Source organism: Heterodontus francisci, chromosome 42 (genome assembly GCF_036365525.1).
Source record: "Heterodontus francisci isolate sHetFra1 chromosome 42, sHetFra1.hap1, whole genome shotgun sequence".
NCBI lineage: Eukaryota > Metazoa > Chordata > Chondrichthyes > Heterodontiformes > Heterodontidae > Heterodontus > Heterodontus francisci.
Genome location: NC_090412.1, coordinates 21,624,377 through 21,647,529, shown reverse-complemented (window position 1 = coordinate 21,647,529; position 23,153 = coordinate 21,624,377). Strand labels below are relative to the sequence as shown.

General features: G+C 40.6%; 1 protein-coding gene across 2 annotated transcripts in view; it reads left to right on the top strand.

Moving 5' to 3' along the window:
• Positions 1-23,153, top strand: part of sec31b (SEC31 homolog B, COPII coat complex component) — an 83,242-nt gene that overhangs the window by 36,161 nt on the left and 23,928 nt on the right. Inside the window, exons 12-23 of one of the 2 annotated variants that reach the window (XM_068020743.1) lie at positions 204-278; positions 1,483-1,575; positions 3,495-3,603; positions 5,380-5,558; positions 6,603-6,729; positions 8,364-8,509; positions 9,428-9,601; positions 11,860-12,045; positions 12,443-12,644; positions 14,377-14,781; positions 19,736-19,774; positions 21,249-21,307. In XM_068020743.1, coding sequence (XP_067876844.1) covers positions 204-278; positions 1,483-1,575; positions 3,495-3,603; positions 5,380-5,558; positions 6,603-6,729; positions 8,364-8,509; positions 9,428-9,601; positions 11,860-12,045; positions 12,443-12,644; positions 14,377-14,781; positions 19,736-19,774; positions 21,249-21,307 — 1,794 coding nt within the window. The remainder of the gene's footprint in view (positions 1-203; positions 279-1,482; positions 1,576-3,494; positions 3,604-5,379; positions 5,559-6,602; positions 6,730-8,363; positions 8,510-9,427; positions 9,602-11,859; positions 12,046-12,442; positions 12,645-14,376; positions 14,782-19,735; positions 19,775-21,248; positions 21,308-23,153) is intronic. The other variant, XM_068020744.1, reaches the window with a different exon arrangement.

Here is a 23,153-nt window from a genome sequence, read left to right as displayed (position 1 = left end):
CAGAAGCACCTAGCCAATTCCATGAAGACTCCAGAAATCAGCTAATGTGGCACAGACCAGGGCTCTCCTTAATCTGTGTGGCACAGTACCATACTGGGCAGTGCAGTTATCCCTCAGGAAAGCTCTCTAATTAAATGTCATACACTATTAATATGGATTAAATAGTTTTGTGCTAATACAGATTAATATTTGCCTTCCTCTAGGTAAACTTCGAACAAGATCCTCGAACAAAATATTTGAATCTGCTTGGCTACAGTAAGGGAGGATTGGATAAAAAGGTAAAAATATACTCTGGCTTTGGGGATTCTAAATGTAAAAGATCTTCACTGAGCTCTGAAGTTACATGGTGAGGTTCGACTCTGTAGGTCCGGTAAGTATATTGCTTGAGAGGATTGGTGTAAGTGAGCTGAGGCGACTTGTTAAAATTCCTTTGTTTGTGCATCTCTCCCTGGAAAGCTGGTGAGGGCAATGACTAATTAGGTAAAGCTAACTTTTCTTATAAAAAAGCAATGTTTTTTTAAAATTAGCTGATTGACTTCCTGTGATGTTGCTAACCAAGTTTCTTTCAAACTGTTTTCTTCCTGTAAATACTTTGAACTCCCTAAGTTTTCCTGCCTCAATCACACTGCTTTCTACTCCATTGTTTCCAGTCACTGTCTCCTGTTCTTGCTCTTTCATGCTCTCTTGCTGCCACTTGCTAGTGTACTTGGCACTAGTTTGGCCTAAGCTGGAGTATTGCGTCCAGTTCTGGGCGCCACACTTTAGGAAAGATGTGAGGGCATTGGAGAGAGTGCAGAAAAGATTTGCAAGAGTGATTCCAGGGATTAGGAACTTCAGTTATGAAGATAGTTTGGAGAAGTTGGGACTGTTTTCTTTGAAGAGAAGGCTGAGAGTAGATTTGATAAAGGTAGTCAAAATCATGAGGGTCTAGACAAAGTAGGTAGGCAGAAACTGTTCCCAATCGTGAAAGTATTGAGAACTAGAGGGCGCAGATTTTAAGTAATTAGTAAAAGAAGCAAAAGTAACACGAGGAAAAACTTTTTCATGCAGTGGGTGGTTAAGGTCTGGAATGCACTGCCTGAGAGTGTGCTGGAGGCAGGTTGAATTGAAGCATTCAAAAGGGAATTGGACTGTTATAAGAAAAGGAAGAATGTGCAGGGTTACGGGGAGAAGGTGGGGGAGTGGCACTAGGTGAATTGCTCATTTGGAGAGCCGGTATAGACACGGTGGGCCGAATGGCCGCCTCCTGCAATGTAACAATTCTGTGATTCTCTCTCTCACCCTTATGCGCTCACTTGTTCTGTGTTGCACACTCTCTTCACACCCTATTTTGCTCCCCCATTTTCGTGTTTTCTTTCTCCCCTTGTTTCTATTCATCTGTATTTGAGTAGTCCATAATTGTATTTTATGCTTTAGTCTGATTTTTTTTTTTTTCTTTCTGAATGTTGTTAATTGGTCACCACTTTGAATTGTCATTTTCAGATTGCTGCGTCTCTAGGGAGCAGCACGCGACTGAAAAGTTTAGAAGCGGACTGTAATGAGCGTGTACAGAAAATGCCAGGTGTCTCCAGTCAGGTACGTGCTGATTCAGTTGCAGAAATCCCCAACCTTCACTGGCCTTGATGCCCAGTACATGTATGATCAAATGTTTTGCAAGGTACATCATGTCTGTGAACAGAGAATAGCATTAGCGATCCTTACTGTATTTTGCCAGACAAATCATGTACTGTTGTCGCATTTTAAGTAAAGCTGAATTGTGAAGTAATGACACAGAAGTTCAAGCTGCAGTAGATTGTGTTGTCTGGAATACAATTACTGATTCTGCTCTTGAAACTGTTTATTGCATTTACTGATATTGACCAGAAGCATTCATAAGAACAGGAGTTGGCCATTCAGCCCTTTGAGTTTGCTCCACTATTGAGTTAGATTGTGGCTGATCAGTACCTCAACTCCATTCCTTCATCATTGATCCATATCCCTTGGTACCCTTACTATAAACCAAACCTTCATCTTGAAAATTTCAGTTGACACATCCACAGCCCTTTGGAGCAGTGTTTTCCAGATTTCCACTACCCTTTATGTTGGGAGGTTGGGGGAGGTAGGGGGAAGTGCTTCCTGAGTTCACTTAAATGCCCTAGTTGTAATTTGATGCATATTAATGCCGCCGCCTTCTGGATTCCCCCACCTAGGGAAAATAGTTTCTCTATATCTAGCTTATTAAATCCTTTAATTTTAAATACCTCAATTAGATCACCCCTCAACCTCTCAGCTCAAGGGAACAGCAGCCAAATTTATGAAACCTGTCCTCATAATTTGACCTTTTAAGCCTTGGTATCGTGCTGGTGAATCTGTGCTGTACCCCTTCCAAGGCCAATATATCGTTCCTGAGATTCGGTGCCCAAAACAGAACAGAATACTCCAGCTGGGATCTGGACAACTGAAGCATCACTTCCTCACTGAATTCCAACCCCTTAAGGTAAAGGTTAATGCTACTTTTTGTAATTGCACTAGCTTTTAGTGATTTAAGTATGTGAATAGATAGGGGTATGTGGACATCTAGAGGCTGGATGACGTATTCCTGTCCTGATGTTTCCACCGGCCTTTAGATTTTATGTTGGATTGCGGTCACTGCAATAGAACAGATTTTGAAAAGATGAGTGAGCTTGGTGAGATAGAAATAGAAATTGGCATTCAAGATTAAACATAAATGAGATATTTTTAAAAAGGAGGTTGCAAAGTTGCAGAATAAACATATACCATTTCAAAAAAATTACACAATATTGTGGATCAATAAAAGCTATAAAATGAAAACTGCAGAAACCAGTATGATTTTAAAATGAGAATATAAGGAAATCAGTTTAGAAAGGGATAAGGAAGGAGGGAAAGAATCTTTTTAAAAAAAAAGTTGTCTAAATCTGAACTGTTTGGATTGTTATGTAGTACCTGATTGTTGCCAGCAGATGGGACAACAGGAGTAGTCCAGCAGGTTTAGAACTGTTCTCAGGATTGGCAGGTAATGTCATTTAGGAAGAATTCATAAAGGTATGAAAATTGAAAGTTTAAACTGGCTGAGGTTGTTAAGCGTGTGTAGATCTTCACTGTTATTGGTGATGCCAACATTATCCTTATAAGCAACAGTAAGGATTTTTTTTTTAAATGCTGAACCAGTGGTGTGTGGTTTAATCCCTCATTGAATGCAGGTGGTAAACATAATACATTGATCACACACGTGATGAAAACACCCAGAGTCGATGAACACAAAACATCTGATCCAGTCTTTGTGTGGTTTAAATATTACTCATGCATAAATTGTGATTACAAAGCCTTTCAAAAGTAGAGAATGGTCCTTTGTGATCTAGTCATATGTGGTTAAGAAGCTTCTTGTAATGTATGCTGAACAAGTGGGTACATTTTGTAACTTTGTTCACGGGCTAACATATCTTCTGTTCCTCAAAGCAGTGACTCTTGCATTTTTTGTTCACTTGCTTTTCCAGAGTTCGAGCTCTGAGGAGTCCATAGCAGCAGGGGATGCTTCGACAACTACTGACTTCTTTGATAATATTCCGGGGGAAAGGCCCCTCTTCGAAATCCCTGTGACGGGGGGTAAGTACTGGATGATTCTCAAATGAAGCATTTCAATAAAACTGGAGAATTCCAAGAATTGTGACCTGATTTTGGAATTGTCTTTGTAGGAGGGGGCACCTTTAATTTGCTCCTTTTCCAACCTTTCCCTTTCCTGAAGACATGGATTCGGCTGGTGGGTTAAATTCTCCAGTGCCTTGCTTCAAGTACTTACTCCTCATGTTGAGTGTCAGGCTTGAGCCTGATTGTGTCCTTTTTCCGATGGTCAGCGCAAGCACGTTTTCCAGCAGGTGGTTCCAGATGTCTAGAATACTGGCTAATTTTCTCTGCCTCCCCCTCTCTCTGATCTATGTTGCTGATGCCAATTCTAGCATCCCAACGACTCCACTGACTGAGATTAGCTAACTCGCCACAGAGGAAATTGATCTTGGGATATTCCACATCTCTATGGGGAGAGCAGACATTATGTTTGGTCCTCCTTGTTTGAGAGATTGTGAATCCTGCTCATCGCCCTGATTTGGTCTTTGCACTATCTGCACCTGAGAAGACACTTGTATTGGTCACAGATTAACCTGTTTGTTATTTGGTCACTAATAAGTTGTTGCAATCAGATTGAAAACAGATTATTTACTCTCTACTAATTTGTGGCAATTCATAATGCCATTGAACTGCTGGGGGAAGGAACAATACTGAATTTAGGTACCCTTTGAGTTAACTTTTAATTAACTTTCAATCGCTTCCCCATGTCCAAACCCCCTCCCCGGCCACTGGCTCAGACTGAACCATCTGGCCCGGCCACAGCTCATTCAGCATTGAAAACTACACCCACTTCCACTCAGATGCTCTCCTGGGTTGGTGTCCCATCCTCTGCCTTACTTAACATTCAATGCAACCAAATCTGTACTGCCTGTGTTCTGTCTCCCAGCAAGTCTGGCCAGCCTTCACTACCATCCTCACTGATTTGCATTGCCTCCTAATCTTATAATGCCTCTCATTTAAGATTCTCAGCCATGTGTTTAAATCCCTTCATGATCTTGCCCTTCTCTCCTCCAGTGCTGTGATTAGTTAACTCGCCACAGAGGAAATTGATTTTGGGACATTCCACATCTCTATGGGGAGAGCAGACATTATCTTTGATCCTCCTTGTTTGAGAGATTGTGAATCCTGCTCATCGCCCTGATTTGGTCTTTGCACTATCTGCACCTGAGAAGACACTTGTATTGGTCACAAATTAACCTGTTTGTTATTTGGTCACTAATAAGTTGTTGCAATCAGATTGAAAACAGATTATTTACTCTCTACTAATTTATGGCAATTCATAATGCCATTGAACTGCTGGTGGAAGGAACAATACTGAATTTAGGTACCCTTTGAGTTCTGTGGATCTCTGCCCTCCTGACAATCCCCTCCCCTTTTCCCCACCAATGGGACCTGCCTAGACCCATACTCTAATTCCTTCCCTAAACCTCTCTTCCTCTCTACTTCGCGCTCTTCCTTCAAGATCTCCTTTAAAACACACACCTTTGTTAAAACTTTTGATAACCTCTCAATGCTCCACTTTTTGGTTTAGTATCTGTTTCCCCACACCTTTTAAGTGCCTTGAGATGGTATGTTATATTAAAGGTGCTATATAAATGCAAGCTGTTTCTTCTTTGGCATTAATAGTTGAAGTTCAAGGAGCCTGTGTAATGTCCCATGTATGTTGCAGAGACGAGTGAAGTTGCATTAGTTCTGTATTATTAACTATAGAACAATGATGCACCTAATTGTTGAAGGATTAATGTTTGTATTCTTCAGATACTGAAGGGTTGATCAGCCAAGCCTTGCTAATAGGGAACTTTGAAGGTGCTGTTGAATTGTGTCTAAAAGATGACCACTTCGCTGATGCCATCATTCTTGCGATTGCTGGGGGAGAAGAGCTTCTTGCACAAACCCAGAACAGATACTTTGCCAAAAGGAAGACAAAAATTTCACGGGTAAATGCCACTTCAGTCTGCAGAGCACATATATCCTTGTTCATTCTCAAATGTAACATAAAAGCGTTAGCTAGTTCAAAACTCTATGCAGGAAGACATGATATGTGGAACACCTTGTAAGTGACGTGTTTTCGCCCTTTCACTTCTGGAAACTGAGTTTGAATCCATCTCAGGCTGATGGGATGAACGTCTCTTCAGCTGATTGCCTCAGTTCATTTCATTTAGGAGGTTATCTCAACAGAAAGTTACTTGCACCAACTGAGCACACAAGATGGGCTAGTATAACTAATAGAAAATGCCAAACTCTGAGTTGGGGGTGAAGCACTTTGTAGGGCCAGGGTACAAGTAGATTCACTACGTACCTGATCTATGTTGTACCTGACCTCAGAGTACTTGTCATCTAGTCTGTGCAGTGCTTGAAATGGATGCCTGATGCTAACAGTGCATGGCAGGGGGGTGGCTGTCAAGAAACACTACTGTACCACCCTGTGTGGGAACATTTTAATGGTTGTGATATCTGTGAGAGTTGTAAATAAGCAATCAATAACGTTACCAATACTGTATCCTTCATTGTAACCATTGCTGTGATTGATTAAAAAATGGTTTCACCTTATTGATGGCACAGAAAAGTCTACAGTCATTGGAATAACATGCAAAGTACAGAGGTGCATGTGTCATGGTATTGTATCCAGAGCAAGGAACAAGGAGGATGCAAGGTAGTATAGTATATTTAACTTTGCCTTAAAGCTTATGGCATTTAATTAAATGTAGTGAAGAGCACAGAGTATTGTATGTCAGTCACTGTGTTGTGCTAATTGATCTTTGTAATTCATTGGAACTGTCTAAAACATTGTTTCTTTAGCATTAAGCAGTTTTCAAAAGCTGCCATGAGCAACAGAATCCATTTAACTGCAAGCATTGCAATCTAAGCAAGCCAGTAGGGAATACCATTTTGAGCAATTCAAGTACAGTTTCAGTTGTTATCATGCTTAAAGCTCTTGCACAGTTAGAGGAATGCTGAATGTAGTAAATCTCCTGTTGCAGCTCGTGTCCTCTGTAGTCACCCACAATTGGAGGGACATTGTAGAATCATGTGACTTGGACAACTGGAAAGAAGCTTTGGCTGCTCTTTTAACTTACGCCAAACCAGAGGTGTTCCCCTTACTATGTGGTAGGTTCAGTACTTCATTTGTTCTGTATCATTTTTCACTTGCCAGTTTTTTACCAATCCCTACTCTTTAAGGAATTTCTTCCTTGGTTTGACAGATTCAGGCACCCCATCACCTAAGTGGCCAGGATTTAAGTGTGATTATTGAGCGTCTGCAGGTAATTTGACCACAGTCATGGTTGGGACAAGCCCTCACCTGATGTACCTAAAACAGGCTTTAAAGGCAGCAATCACTGGATAGCATTTAGATGCAGAGATCCGGACTGATTTCTCCTTTGGCCCCTGTGAAAGCAATCATATGGTTCCTCTTGGATATGGCTGAGATCAACTAACAATACAGACCAGGGAGTGAATCTGGGTTCTTCCTGGCTTCTGTGTGACTCAGCTACTCCCAATATAAATCTAGGAGCCCCACTGTACCACTGTTATTTTGTGATTGGGATGGACTGAACTTGCATTCATATGATGATGAAGGGTCACTGACCTGAAACGTTAACTCTGCTTCTCTCTCCACAGATGCTGCCCGACCTGCTGAGTATTTCCAGCATTTCTTGTTTGTATTTCAGTTTTCCAGCATCTGCAGTATTTTGCTTTTATTATATTGCTTTATTATGCTGGTTGCAGTAGAATATGTTCTGTGTTGTCAGTTGGCATATTTCATATATTCATACCAGTATGCTGTAAACGAAAATGCCTTTGAGCTAATACTGCTGCACTATATTTCTCACTTGGTAACCTGAATTACTTCCACTGCCAATGACAATCTTGTAACTGCCAGCAGTTCTCCCAGTGCAGTCCATATTTGGAAGGACAGAATCCATAACTGGACTGCTTGTTTTTTTTTAAGTAGTTCTGGTCAACACCATTTGAACACTTCACGTGCCCACTTTATTGTAATCTTAGTGACAGCACCCAATATCGTCCTGTGTGTTTTGTTCCAGGTTCGGGAACATGCAAACTTCGACTCTGCAAATTTTGTCAAGTTATTTTATTCACTGCTCGGTAATGTCAGCCTATTGAGAATTTACAGTGAAATATTCAAGAGAAATCGGATGCAGAATTTCTAAAATGTGTTCCACTGTAATGCAAGCCTTTCTGAAGTGTTAAATGTTATGCTTTCTTACTTTTAAAAGGGCAGAACTTAAGGATGAATATGTTTTCATTTGGACTCTACCTCCATGTGAAAAGTGTGACATGGGCAAAAAAAGCAAATAATTTCACAGGAAAAATGATCGACTACCGATAGAAATATTAACAAATCCAATTTTAATTTGAGGAGTGATAACAGCCCCAGAAAGCTGAACAAATCACATACTGATCTTGGTGTTAAAGTATTAATGGTGCACACAAATATTTATTACATAACATTAATACCTGGTGTGCTCGAGTACTGCTGACACTATAGCAGTGCAAAAATCAATGATTGTTAATTAAAAAAAAAATCATCATAGTTAACCTGAAGAACATCTGTTAGGTAATGGGCAAAGACCTCTGACCCCTCCTCTTCCTCATCAACCAAAAAATGAATTTAAAATGGAAGGTTCTGAATAAGGTCTGTGCAATGAAGAAGTGTTTCCAACCAATATTTACATTTCACTAATCAATGTTGAATTCTTTGGGGCCCTTGCCTTCCTCAGATACCTTAGGATCCCGCCTAGAAATGGAGAATGAAGAGAAGCTGTGCATGCAGGCCTGTCTTTGCTACATCTGTTCTGGAAATGTTGAGAAACTGGTAGAATGTTGGGTGAAGACTCATGAAAGCTTGACTCCACTTGCACTAGAGGTAGGAGCCTGTTGTTTAAATCTCTGTGTGTTGCTGTGTTTATTTATGACATACGATAGCTGCAGCTTCCAGAATTAAAACCATGGTAGGCTATATAGGGTTGGATTTAACTGTAGTGAATTAAGAGCACATCTTGTATATATGTGATATATTTTATACATTGTATTTACTGTCATATATTTGAGGGATTGCATGGTGAAGTGAGTGAACATAATGCTCTACCTTTTCCTTCTTTGGCTGGAATCCCCTGCTTTGCTGTTTTCTGCCACTCTGCTTCCTCCGTTAACTCCCAGCCCATTGACCCTCTTCCCTCTCTCCATCTCTGCCTCCTCTCCCTCTGGCCCCTCTCATTGTTCTCCTCACCCTGGCTCTGTCACCTTTTCTCACCCCCTCTCACTCACTCGCTTTCATGCTCTCGCTCCCTTTCTCTCGTGTGTATGCTCTCTCTATCTGTAAGGCTGCTCCATGAAATGAGTTTAAGTTGTCACATAGTTCTCAAATGGGAATCCGCTTGCAGATTGGTGCTAAATTATCTGTTTCATATGTATGGCTCTCGAGAGTTAGGAAATGGAGCTGTTGCATTAGATTATGGCATGCAGTTGAGGCTGAACACTGAGGAATTTTCTCCATTTAATTAGTATTGAAAATGCTTAATGCTGACACTGGGTGTGAAAGGATTTAATTTCCCAAAACTGGCGGCTTCCCTCAATTGCAGCACAAAACTGGAAGTGAATGCAATAAGCTCTTATGATGTAGTGTTTTGCTAGTGAGTAGTAAGGAACCCTGGTGACAATCTATTTGAACACATAGCCAAAGTGTTTGTGTAACAGACTAAAGTTCAGAATCTTGCATTGTTGACGGTAAACCCAATGATGAACACTTTACAGCTTCAATCATGTTCTGTGTCCTTCTCATCAGGACCTTGTGGAAAAGATTATGATCTTACAGAAATCGATAGAGTTACTCCAGGGCACAGACATGGCTGCAGAGGGCCCAGTCTTTGCGAAGAAGCTCACGCAGTATGCCAGCTTGCTGGCCGCACAAGGAAGTTTGGAAGCAGCCATGAGTTACCTCCCTACTACTTCAGAACAGGTTTGTTTTGTGTTATTTTCCTGTTGTAAATATTCATTAAAAAAATAGTCTGGCTATTTATTCAAGAAGCCAATTCTCTAGAACATCCAGAATTTTTTTCTCTCAGCGGGTTATGAGTCTTTGGAATTCTCTTCCTCAAAAGGCAGTGGAAGCAGAGTCTTTGAATATTTTTAAGGCAGAGGTAGATAGATTTTTGATAAGCGAGGGGGTGGAAGGTTATTGGGGGTAGGTGGAAATGTGGAGTAGTCAGTTCAGCCATGAACTTATTGAATGGCGGAGCAGGCTCGAGGGGTCGAGTAGCCTAATCCTAATTCATATGTTCGTAATGGAGAAGCAAAGCAGAATACTTGCAATGTATAAAATACCTCATAGCATTATTATATAAAAGAGAATGTTGGGCAACTGTAGGAAGTGAATTTGAATTCAGAAATACTAGCATTTCTCCTCTCTCAAGACTTGTATTCCCTTGAATATCGAAAATTTAGGGGTGATCTAATTGAGGTGTTTTAAGATGATTAAACGATTTGATAGGATAGTTAGAGAGAAACATTTCCTCTGGTTGGAGAGTGGACAAGGGAGCAAAAGCTTAAAATTAGAGCTAGGCTGTTGAAGGGTTATGGCAGGAAGCACTTCTTTGCACAAGGGTAGTGGTAATCTATAACACTGTTCCCCATCCCCCCACAACAAATAAAAATGCTGAGGCTGAGGAGTCATTGGAAAATTTCAGAAATGAAATTGATAAGTTCTTGTTCGGGAGAAGTATTCGGGGTTACTGAACCAAGGTGGATAAATGAACTTAAGCAGTCATAAATGATTGTGTTTGTAAAAAGATCACTTTGTTTCTGTAGCATTGTACAATGAGTGGCATGTGACAGAATTTGTGTGCATTCACTGTTCCTCTGTATATGCTTTAAAAAATTAAGTGTACAGGATCCTGGATTATATAAATAGAGGCATAGAGGACAAAAGCAAGGATGTTTTGGCGAAGCTTGATTCAGGTTCAGCCTCATCTGGAGTGTTGTGTCCAATTCTGGGCACCACACTTTAGGAAGGATGTGAAAGCTTTCGAGGAATGCAGGAAAGATGGACAAGAATGGATCCAAGGATGAAGGACTTCAGTTACATGGGTAGCTTGGTGAAGCTGGGGCTGCTGTTCTGCTTAGAGAAGAGAAGTTTGCGAGGAGGTTTGATCGAGATATTCAAAATCATGAGGGGTCTAGACAGAGTAGATGGAGAGAAACTGTTCCCATCGTTGGAAGGGTCAAGGGCCTGAGGACTCCGATTTAATGTGAATGGCAAAAGAACCAATGGCGACATGAGGGAAAACTTTACACAGCAAGTGGTTACGATCATGGAATAGCACTGTCTGAGTGTGTGGTGGAGGCAGATTCAATCATGGTTTTCAGAAGGAAATTGGATAAGCCCCTGAAGGGAAAAAAATTTGCAGGGTTTCAGGAAAGGGCTGGGAGTGGAGCTAGTTGATTTGCTCTGAGAACTGGCACAGTCATGACTGGCAGAATAGCCTGCTTCTATGCTGTAACTATGTTGTGATGCTGTATGATAAATAATTCGAGGGACTGCACTGTGCTGAAACTACTCCACCTAATTTTTGTCATTTAAATTAGAGGGACCCAAGATAATCATATATTGCAGTGAATTGAACCATTTTGATACTTTTGTTTCATGATTGTATGACGAACACAATGTTTTAGAACACAACTATATTCATTTCTCAATCATTCCACCATATTTAATTAATTTTACATATGGTGATGACACAGGAAGAGATGGCACCACCATTAACCTCTCCAAATTTTTGCTAAGAAACATTGAATCCATCTTTACAAAGTATAGACGTTATGACAATAGGATATTAAGTTATATTGATTGCACCTGATTTGCATTTGAAAATTTGGTAATTGCACAATAGACAATGTATTGAAAAACAAATTCTTGTTTTGCTTTGTATATCCATCAAGTGGCTCTCCTGTGGCTTAATATATGGTAAGTCGGAATATGTACTGTTTCTGACACAGGAGCGTTATTATAAGGCACAATGCATTCTGATAAGGTGATGGTTAGCAGCAGAAAAATACATTGCGAAGCATAGAAAAACACATGCAGTTGTTTTAACACCACCAAGGAAAATCTTCGAATTTTTCTGACAAATTTGGGGGAATTTTGCTTTTCTGGTTCTTGTCTTTTTATATTTCTTGGCGACAGTGCAGTTACCTAAATGGGAACATGATCTTTTTCAGTTTACAGTACTCCAGCTCCGAGACAGGCTGTTCCACGCTCAAGGAGAAGCTATGGTCGGACAACAACCTCCCATTTTTCCATTTAATCGAGTTGTAACAAGAAGCACACGTCTGACTTCCACTCCTGCTCCCACTCCAGCCCGGCAAACGCCACCTCCGAGACCAATCCAGCAACCCACCCAACAGGTAGGTGGCTGTAAGGCATCCCTACTGAATCGCTTTCGCAGCTTCTCTTCAATTATGTGCGCATATTACTGTGGTTTGACTGTGCCATTGTTTTGCTGCTTGTACGTTTTCATGCTATGTACAAGTTTCGCTGTTTCTTCATCCACTTTTTTCATCCTGTCATGCACATTTTCATGTTCCTTCTCAGGAGCCTGTTATATTCTGAGAGATGCGTTTCAGTAATTGTGCAGCTTTCTACATTATTCGTTCTTCGGAATGTCTTTTGGTTTTAAAATTATGTTGTTGAAAAGTCCATGAAAATTGAGATGTGGCATCATGTCTATTTTGCTTATAACCTGAATAGCTAAAATTAATTGTGAAACATGCTTCTGTTAACTGCCAACTTTTGTCTTCTCAGACTCAATACCAGCCCTGCTTTAGTCCTCAGGCCCCAATCTGTCCTTCAGCTCCAACAGTATTCACTCCCCAAACTGCCCCAATAGCACCTCCATCTGTTCTCCCTGCTCAGGGCATCGCTGGCAACACCACCAACATGTACTCCAAACCAGGAGCACCTCGTCCCACCTACCCACAACATCCTACCACAGTCTCTGCACCAGGTAATTGTTTAACACTTCAAAAGCTGCTCAGTCATTTTCCTGTTAAAAATTATGAACAAATTGAGTTGTGGGTGGGAGGGAAGTGGGGAGGAAATCTTGGGCATGTGGATGGAGAAATCCATTTGTATTTCAATAAATTAACTCTTATGTAAAATGTCCTGTTATATTTTATATACACATATATATAATATATACACACACTATATTTGTGTGTATATTTAATAAAATTGTGCTAATCAAGGTATTTATACTGGAGAATTTGGTATTTTTCATTTGGGTTTTGGTTGCCAATGGTAGTTATAAGTCATGTATATAGACGCAATGCAAAACTCTCTCTACTGTGCACCAACAATAGATTTCAGCCCCAACCTCAGCACATCTTTTCTATTTCGCACAACATTCATATCAAAGTTTCCCCGTGTAATTGCTAGTGGGAGCCAGTTTTAAGTCATGTTCACTAGGAGATGGGTTGAGCTTGCCCAAATCCATTTCATATTGGTCCCCTCTAACCTGCAGATTGAAGAGGCTTTTATCCCATTGGTGTGGGCTTCATTTGAACCCACACATGAAATCCCCCTTTTGTGTTCCTGTGATTAAAAAGACACTTAATTTCATTGACACTGACCCATTTTAAATGTATTTTCCCCACACTGCAAACCTCAGCAGAGTTGATGGCTGCTTCATGGTTGCTACCATGTTAGATTGACCCTTGTATCTATGTACCGTTACCTAGTCGAGTCATTTGATGTGTCCTACAGGTTAGTAGAGAATTGTGAGGAACTTCAGTCCTTCACACTGTAGGAAACATGTAGGTGGCATGCTGTAATTTGTTTTCCAGTATTATCTGGAAGATATCTCTGTAACCTCCTACAACCTTCTGAGATCTTTGCGGTCCTCTAATTCTGGCCTCTTGCGCATCCTCGATTTTCTTTGTTCCACCTTCAGTGGCTGTGCTTCCACCTGCCTCGGCCGTAAGCTTTGGAATTTCTTCCCTAAGTGCCTCTGCCTCACTATCTCTCGCTTCCCTCAGGTACTCTTTAAAAACCTAACTCTTTGACTACCTGTCCTAATATCTCCTTATGTGGCTTGGTGTAAAGTTTTGTTCACCCTCCCTTGAAGCACCTTGTGTCATTTTACTGCACCAAAGGCACGGTGTAAATGCAAGTTGGTGATTTTATGCACAGCATAGTTTTAGGTGTTGGAATTGCCATAATCGCTTCCTGAGCTCCGAGTTGATGGGTCTGTCTGGGCTAACAGCCTCTCAGTGGTCCAGTTACACTTGGTGTGTCCCTCCTAATTCTCCTGAGTTTGGGGCAGAGTACAAGAATGAGAAATGCACTGCTGTTTGAGATTTGAATATGGTGAAATTTTGTATGAAAGTTACTATTGACCAGGAGTGGCTAACAAGAAAGAGGAAAAGATAATTTCAAATTTTCTTTCTTTCTTTCTTTTGGGCCTCCTTATCTCGAGAGACAATGGATACGTGCCTGGAGGTGGTCAGTGGTTTGTGAAGCAGCACCTGGAGTGGCTATAAAGGCCAATTCTGGAGTGACAGGCTCTTCCACAGGTGCTGCAGAGAAATTTGTTTGTTGGGGCTGTTGCACAGTTGGCTCTCCCCTTGCGCCTCTGTCTTTTTTCCTGCCACTACTAAACTACTAAGTCTCTTCGAATTTAAAGATTGCTTTAATGCCATAGTTTGGATTTATTTTAATGTCTTTTATTTTCTCTCTAGCCTTTTCACAATTACAGAATTTTGGACAACCGAAGGTTCCTCTAAGTGGACTCCCAGCCTATCCTCTTCAGAATCCTTTACCAGGTTCAGGGTTGACTGGCCCTTCTCTACCTACAGCCTCTCTCAGCGGTCCAACAGTGCCTGGTGTGTCCATGCCAGGGCCATCGCTAATGAACCCTGCTTCAATGTCATCCTATCGATCCTCTAACACACTGCCACCCAGCCACGCTGTTCAGCCTGGGCCATTGCCAACTTACCCAGGTCACCACCAGCAACAGCCCCACCCTCCGACATCTCTACCAGGCATTCACTCTACTTTTCCCCACCCCTCTGGAACAGGAGGCCCTGGAGCTCCTTCCTCCAAACCGTTCACATCTGCAGCTGTTCCTCCTCCACCTCCAACAGGTACTCCGTCTATAGCTGCTATCAAGTTGTCTGTTTCAATAGGTGTATGCATTAATTGGACCCGTGCTGCACCTTGCATGAAGTTTTTAAAAAAAACATTACAAGGTAGTGTGCTCACACTGAACATTTTTCACTAGCAGGTTGTTTTCAGCCATCAGTGAACAGAATTCTACAAAAAAAAAGCACATGCACAAATCTGGGCTAGTTTTTAAAGAACAATTAACGTTAACGTTCTTGGACACAACAAAGTCAAAGACTCTGTTTACATTTTAATTCAAAAACACAGCAAGTAATACAGCACTTTCTTTTTGTACCTGGTTTATGTGAAGAAGGGAAATCCTCTGGGTGAAAATCGAAAAGAATGTGTACAGTGTTCAATACTCTTGCAGCTTTGATGGTGTTGTAGAATTTAAAAACTTGACCCTTAACTATCATTGCACTCCTTACAGATGCATTATAAGGTTAACATTTCCAAAACTTATGCCCCCTTCTCTCCCCCCCCAGCACCGAGCCAACTTGTGCTTCTTTCCAGCACTCCTAGTATCTAACTGAAGAGCAGCAGAACATGACCCATACATGAGGCTTCTTGCCTACTGTCTTCTCTTAGAGAATGGTGCCTGGAATATTGGGGGCAAACTACAAAAAATATTGCAAAAATAAATCTGATTAATTGTTCCTCCTGAAAACTGTTCCTGGGCCATCTAACCTTGAAACAAAATGCAATTTGCGCTGAAGAGTTAGCAGCCTTGCTAGTTTTGAGCTTTGCATGGACCTGTTTGGATTTGTAGCAGTTGTTCTTCACACCACTTGTGCATGACTAGGCTTGTGAAGCCTACAGAGAAATCTTCAGAATGGTTTTTGCAAAATAAAACCAGATTAATCCCTGGATTAGTGCATAAATGAATTAGCTGCAGCTAAGAATGCTATAGAGTTGTAGGATGCTGAAGTTTCAGTTGATGATCTTGTGAACAGTTTTCAGCAGTTAATTGTTGCACTTTTTCAGTTTTCAGTGTGTGAGGCTACAGTTTAATTTATCTAACAGTCATCTGAATGAAGACACTTCCATGGGATTTAAAATAAGTTATTGCCTCATCATAAAAGTTGAGTTTCAGGAACATCTGTTATTGCTTCCCTGTGAAGAGAGATGGAGGCTGGAGAAAGTTGTTCCCGAGCTAATGTTGGGGGAGATGGCTGGGGTTGAGGCTGACTTTGTACAACCTTGATATAAGTAAAATTGACACATGGATGTGAATGGTTTGTCTGTCTAAATCAACATAAGTACCCTACATTAGTTTCATCAAAATTTGAATTATTTTAGTGCATTTGCAACCAACACATTGGTTGAATTCTTTGTGCCATTCAGAAATGGCTTTCAAAGAAGTTATGGTAATAAAAATTAATGCAAAGCTAATTTTTATGATCATTTAAGAACCTGGAATGTGATTTTCCCCCCCCATTCTTCCCTCTCTCCCCTCCCCCTGCCATTCCACTGAGTTTCAGATCTCAGTCAGGCATGTTGTGAGGTGCAAAGTGGAGGCCAAACATTACCTCAGCCACTGAGGGGAGGGGAGAGGCGGGGCGGGGTGGTGTGTGAGTGAGGTGGTGGTGGTGAATGATTGCTGTGATTCCTGCCCATTTCCTGGTAGTTAATTAGGAATGATATTGTACATCCCTGGGTATATGTTGAATGTTGGCCTAAGTACTCAAAAGAATGGAAAGCTTCACAATGAGTCTGAATAACTTGTCATTGATTTCCTTCATATTTAAGGAACTTTTTAATTTGATCTCTTGTTCTGTCAGTTATTTTTTCCAAGATACTTAATAAAATTGTGTGAATTCCTCTATGATAATACTAAGCTCTTAGCTGAGAACATGTGGAACTAACCTGATCCTAGGCTTCTGCCAGTACTTGTGCCAGGAGACATGTCTGTATTTTTCTCTCCCACCTTGTAGGAAAAGACCTTTGGTAACTTTGGGCAAGATTGTGAACTTGCCATTTGGAGAATTACAGATTCAATCATGCATCCTACTATTCTATGACATATTGATGCACAAAACAATACCGTCAAAAATTTGTTCTCCGTTTGCCCCCCACCTGCATTCGCCATGAAAATTTAACTGATTAAAATTGATAATTTTGTTGCCAAATCATATTTGAATTATTACTTATTTGCTTTAACTCAGTATCACAATTGCTACTTAAAACCATTGGTTGCAGATCAATTCATTAAAGTTCAGCTGGCTGATGACTGAGTGATTAAAGCCAAATAGGTTGATAAATTTAGTTTCATGATTATTCTCAATGAAAATTTGGTTCCAATGCTGGAGTTGTTACCTGTCTTTTATGAGTGAAACCTGTAAGAAAGAGCTGGATTTACTAGTCCTCATGCCCAGTGTTCTGTGGGTGCAAAGGCCAATAAAAAGGAACAGATGCCTGGATTGGGAATGTTCCGCTTTAACTTTATTCGGGCATTCCTGGAGCTTTCCAGTTGGTGTGCAGAAGATGCAGGTCAGACTGCAGCATGCACAAAAGTGTTCCCAGTCTCCTGCTTCGATTTCTCTTTGGAATGCCCGGTGCCTGCCTACAAACACTTGATGTTCTCTGCCTCTGAATCACCCTAAATGTAGCCATCTTGGGGGCAGGCAGATGATCTGCGGGCAGGCCACAATTATTATTTCTTATCCTCCCTAGAAGTTTTCACTTCAGTTAGGACTGCCTGATCTCTGGCAGCCAGAGTTTCCCAGTCACTGAAGTCTGAGAGGCCCACAGCTGCCTCTGAATTTCCAGGCCATGCTGCCATCACTAGGCCCTGCTATTGAACGGCTCTGTGCCTGGGTTTCCTTCAGGCCATTAACCAGTCCCCAGACTGGAAGTAGGGATGATCTACTTTGAGTGTTTAGTGCCCAGATAGAGGGGACCCAGAAAAATTGTCCTGTAAAGTATCATTTGGAGTACAAGAGAGTATTACATTGCTGTACCATAATCTTGGAGTTCTAATGAAATTGTGCACCATGAGATCAAAGCTCAAATAATTTCTAAGAACGTTAACATCTGTGGGTTGAATTACAGATAGTTGTATGCTCCTGCTCACGCCTCTTACATAATATAATACTTCACTGGGCTATCTATCCATCTATTCACATTCTATTGTGTCCACTATTGCCTGTGATTACTTTATTAGTTTAGAGTCACCATTGATGTCCATATGTTGAGAAGGGGTAGAATTTGTAGCAGTTAGACCTTGAGTATTCTATTTCAAATTATATTTATGTATCATGTTTTACTGGGTATCTCTACTTTGGGTGTGTACTGTAAATGTACTTGTAGATTATTGGAGCACAGATTTTGACAGATTACATCAAATGGTAAAATGATGTCTGGTGAGTCTTGTAAATAAAACTATAGTTAAAGGTAGGAATCACTATTCATCAGTTGCTGCTTGTTTCAGATGTTCTCCAGATCATCATTGATTCAGATCCCAGCCCAGATATGTATGGAGCTTATTATGAAAGTTCTGTTTATGCAACACTCCAAAAATGCTAAATATGAGTGCCTTACGATGTACATCTATTGGAAAACCATCTTTTACCAAGGGAAGACACATACTAGGATCTTCAGTTTTGATATGAAATGACCCTACTGTTCAATAGATGTCTACTGGAACCTATGGTTAGATAAATCTATAGGTTAGCCCCAGATGGGCGTAGGTATCCTAATCTAATCCCAAAGATATCAGAATATTATCTACTTTCTACCTATGCAATAATAGCCTCTTTGTCTCTGTTAACCTGTCTCTGATATTGATGGGACAAGTCTGCTAAGAACCTTAGAATGAACTATTGAGAATATATGATCCTGATCACACTTGTTACTTGTGCAAAGGCTAGTGCGGTGAATATTTCAGCAGATCTTGCTAATGAGAATTTGTACTCTTCACATCATCTTCAGAAACAGCAATAAGGCTAAAATTACCAGACTCTTGTTGAGAAATTCCCCAACTTTGCTGAACAATGTGCCTCAACTGAAGAAAGTTTAAAACTTCTTGTTTTAACCAAATTGCCTCAGCACTTCTCATCAGTATAAATGGGTGGTTGTTGGTCGGCACAGACTCGGTGGGCCGAAGGGTCTGTTTCAGTGCTCTATCTCTTTTTAAAAAAAAAAAAAAATAGATACTGCCTTACACTGCCATAATGCAAACACTTAGAATTAGCATGCACGTAATTAAAGTATACGAAGCTCACTTTGTGCCCATTTGCAAAATGTAATCCTGTTTTATCTATGATTGCAGATAATTTCCTGCTGTAGTTCTTTTTTATCTAAGGAGTTTTCCAGTGCTGTCATTCTGGTTAAACATGGAAGATGCACAATAGATTCTACCAATTCAAGAGAAGTTAGAATGTGAAGTTGGGTGGAAATATGTTAACAAGACTGTAAAACTAACTGAACAGTCAGCTCTAATGATTTGAGAGCGAAGTTCAGGGGTTTTGATATCTGGTTAAAAGGCCACTGATCATTTTCCAGAAAGTTGCCACAAAGTTGGTCTGTCGCGTTCCCTTTGTATTTGTGCCCAAGTTTGGCTGTTTGGTCCCCACCATTGGCTTGTGCTATTTACTTCTGTTGGTTTGATGTGCATCTTACGCTCAACTTTGCCATTAGTGTCAATTCTACAAGAGGCAGTGCAGCATGCTTTTCAATAAAAAGTACTCCCCTGTATTGCATGATGGTAAGGGATGACAATTTGTGGAGTGTTTTTGGCAGTATGCTGCAAGGATTGATCTTTGCTTTATGCTCTGCTTTTTGGGTTATGTAATAAACATCAAGAGAATAGTCACCTGTTGTTTCCTTGTTCTAATGTATACAGTTGGTTGAGCTAGTATTTATCTAGTAGTGTGTAGTATGCTTAGTGTTGTCTCGATTGTCCATAGAACCTCCCTGTATTTTTTGGTTTTTCAGGATTCCTTCCATGGCTACAAAACCGCTCTTGTGCATCAGGTGAAAGGATAATAACAAGTGTCCTGGCTGGGTCAGCTAGCCTTGTATGATGGCTTTTCTGTTGAAACGCTAGTGTTCTTCATGGCTTGTATTTCTTCTTTACATCTGAGGTCTTCAGATATTTCACTTCTCTTTTTATCTTTATTCTTACCGAAAGGGTTCTTCTGTATAACTCAAAGACTAATCTGTAAACTGATATATCTGAGTATGAAGAACACTGATGTTCCTTTGTTTAGTTCGCATGCTATTTTAAGAAAAACATCGTATTTCTTGATTGAACTGTGCTTTTGAGACTTATTTGAAAGTTGCTTTTGCAGCTAACAAAACTTGAGCAGGGATTCATGCATTATGTTGCACCAATCCACTTAATATGAGGCATTCATTGAGTGATATTACTTTTTTTTTGGTTTAATTTTCCTTAATTTTGACTGCCCCTCATTAGGTCCTAGAAATCAGAAAATGAACAGTTTATAAGATAGGCAGGTGGCCTAACTTGCAAGCTCTGTGTCCTACCCTTGCGTAAATGGTAGGATATGTAAAGAGTTGCTTGATTTGAATCTTCCTGCTTCTCTCCGCCCCCTCACGCTCTCCACTTTTTCTTTTGCCATGGGCCGGGATGGGGCTTGGCATGGGGGAACACTTTCACTTCTAGTCAGCACCTTTCCCTGCATGACTGATGTGTGCTCCTGTTCGGCATTGTGTGAAGCAGGGCTTCAGTATACCAAGATGTTCCCAGCTGATGCCATTAAGTGGTCATGTTAATAAATACGAATAAGTGGCTTAATCCAGACAACAGAGCTCTTAAAGGGAATGGTCAATTCAGAGCTTTATTCTGTGTTAATCCCTGCTAAGATAAGCAAATGAATTGTCACTTATTGTTCAGAGGTTTCACTAAATTGCCACCAGGTTCCATGTGAAATAGTCATGCATTTTCAGCACATAGAAGCAAACTGATGAGGAAAACTGACCTATGGGGTTATTGATGATGAAAATGCCTAACAATGCACTTGAAGCCTTGCACTAATAACTTAGTAATTAATGGGTGGACCAGCGACCTCTATGGTAAGGTCACGGCCTTCGTGATGAAAGGTTGTTCCAGCCGAGATTCATCTTGAGGTTGTGACTGTACATCAAACAATGCATTAAAGGTACAGGGGCATCAATGGAAATCCTTAAATATATCATTATGCCCAACCAAATGCTTTTCAAAGATTCATTCAAGGACCCTGGGGGTAGATTATATTAAGTGCTCTCTGGTACCAATAAAGAGAGGACTGTGACTGAAGGTATTAAAATGTTGAAGCTTTGCTATGTTGACTTTATCATGCAAAAAGCAATAATGCTGTTATTGAGTTTGATGTATCAGCATTGAACTGATTGTAGACATGCAATTAAAAAAAGCATCTTTGTCAGCAGTGTGACATACAAGACCTCTTTGCATATACATCGTCTCACATTACTTACTTTTTAATAGGGTTCCAGGATGGATGGAATGATCCTCCAGCAGTGCGGGCAGGGCAAAGAAAGAAAATGGTAAGTTGTGCATTCTTACTAATGATGCAACCTGTGCTTTATTGCAGCTGTGATGAGCTGGCATTATGTGACATAGTATCTCAAATGGAAACACTTCATTTGCTGGTAGTCGAGGGGTGTGGAGGAGGCATATGGGTATTGATATCCGGGTATTATTTCCTGCCTGAACATAGAGACAGATTGAACTGCAGCTGTTCCTTGCCTAGGTCATTCTTGAGATGTGCACGAGCTCCACCTTTGCTTTTTCAACCTAAAGTTGTGTTGTCCCAAAAGTGATGGTTCTCAATGAATGCTATTCAAATTTGAATTGCTGGTACATTTTTTGACACATTATTTGAGGTTTTCCTCATTTGCAAATCTTCTGACATCAGCTGTGCCCAATGAAGCACAAAGCTCAAAACATATATGGTGGGGTTGGGTAGTTGATTTGATGTCCATCATTTTAAACCTCAAAATGCTATCTTATTTCCACAAATATTTGCAAAGTGGGAATGAGACCAGGACTTTTGTTGTGCTGGTCCTGTTGTCTTAGTTTTAAACCTGTATTAATTAAAATTGGGACTTTTGCAGCTAGTTATTAGTATTACATGACAGAATTTGGACATACAGCTGTTAAAAGAAAACTAGTTGCTAAAAATTATTTCAAAGGGTTACTTGCAAAGTGTCACTTTCATGTAAATAGTGCTTCTTTGTTTCTTTACAGCCCTCTCATGTTACTGCATTTGTGTAATATTACTTCGATCTATCTTTTTTTAAAAAAAGTATCTTCTCTTTTGCATATTCGCCCTTCATGTGGGTCTTTGATATTGCATGAAAACTGACCTTTGCTCTTGGAAAGTTGACATGCCATCATTCAATATCTTCCAAGTCTCTCTCTCTCTGGGAGAGCCCTAGATCGTCTTTGCCAACAACTGATTGGACTGTACATTGCCCTGTCTGAGCACAGTAATTTTATATCTACCACCACTACGCTGCCTAACTATGGGATATCATATCCATTGCATCTGGGAACTAACTCTCATGTTCAGATGCTTGATGCACCTTTTTTGTTTGAGAAGCCAAGAAAGAGTTCAATGTGCAATACAGCAAGCAGCCCCAAGGCTGAAAAGAGCAGAAGAGGAACTGAGCTGGTTCAGGATGCATCAATGAAGAAAGAAATAACTTGCATTTATATAGTGCCTTTTAATCTCGGGAAGTCCGGAAGTGCTTGGCATCTGATGGCATGCTTTTAAAATGTAGTCACTGTTGGAAAATGCAGCAACCATTTCTGCACAGCAATGTCTCTACTGACAGCAGTGAGCTAAATGGCCATATAATCTGTAGTAGTGTTGTTGGTTGAGGGTTAAATGTTGGCCAGAACATCGGGAGAACTGCTCTGCTCTTTGAATAGTGCCATAGTAACTTCTATGTTAACCTGAGGGAGCAGATGGGGACTGAAGTGTAACACTTCATCTGAAAAGGGGCACATCCAACAGTGCAACACTCCCTCAGCATTGCACTGATGTGTCAGGCATATTATGTGGTCAAGTCTAAAGTGGTGCTTGTACCTATTACCTTCTGACTGAGACAAGGCTGACATAGCATTCTCAGTGTTCCTGATCAAGGCCACTTGTTTGCTGTTTGCGTGGAATACATTCCTCGCAACAATGTCATAGCTCTAAAGCCCCATGAAATAAAAACAGTACTTCACTTACCGTAAACTAGCGTACCAAGTTCTAAACAGATGGAACTGCAGAAGACAGTTCCCAAAACATGGGTAACAAAATCCCAGAATCCCTTTGTTTAAAAATGGAACTAAATGTATTCCATCATTGGAAAACAGTAACCCTGTGCTGGATTTACTCGA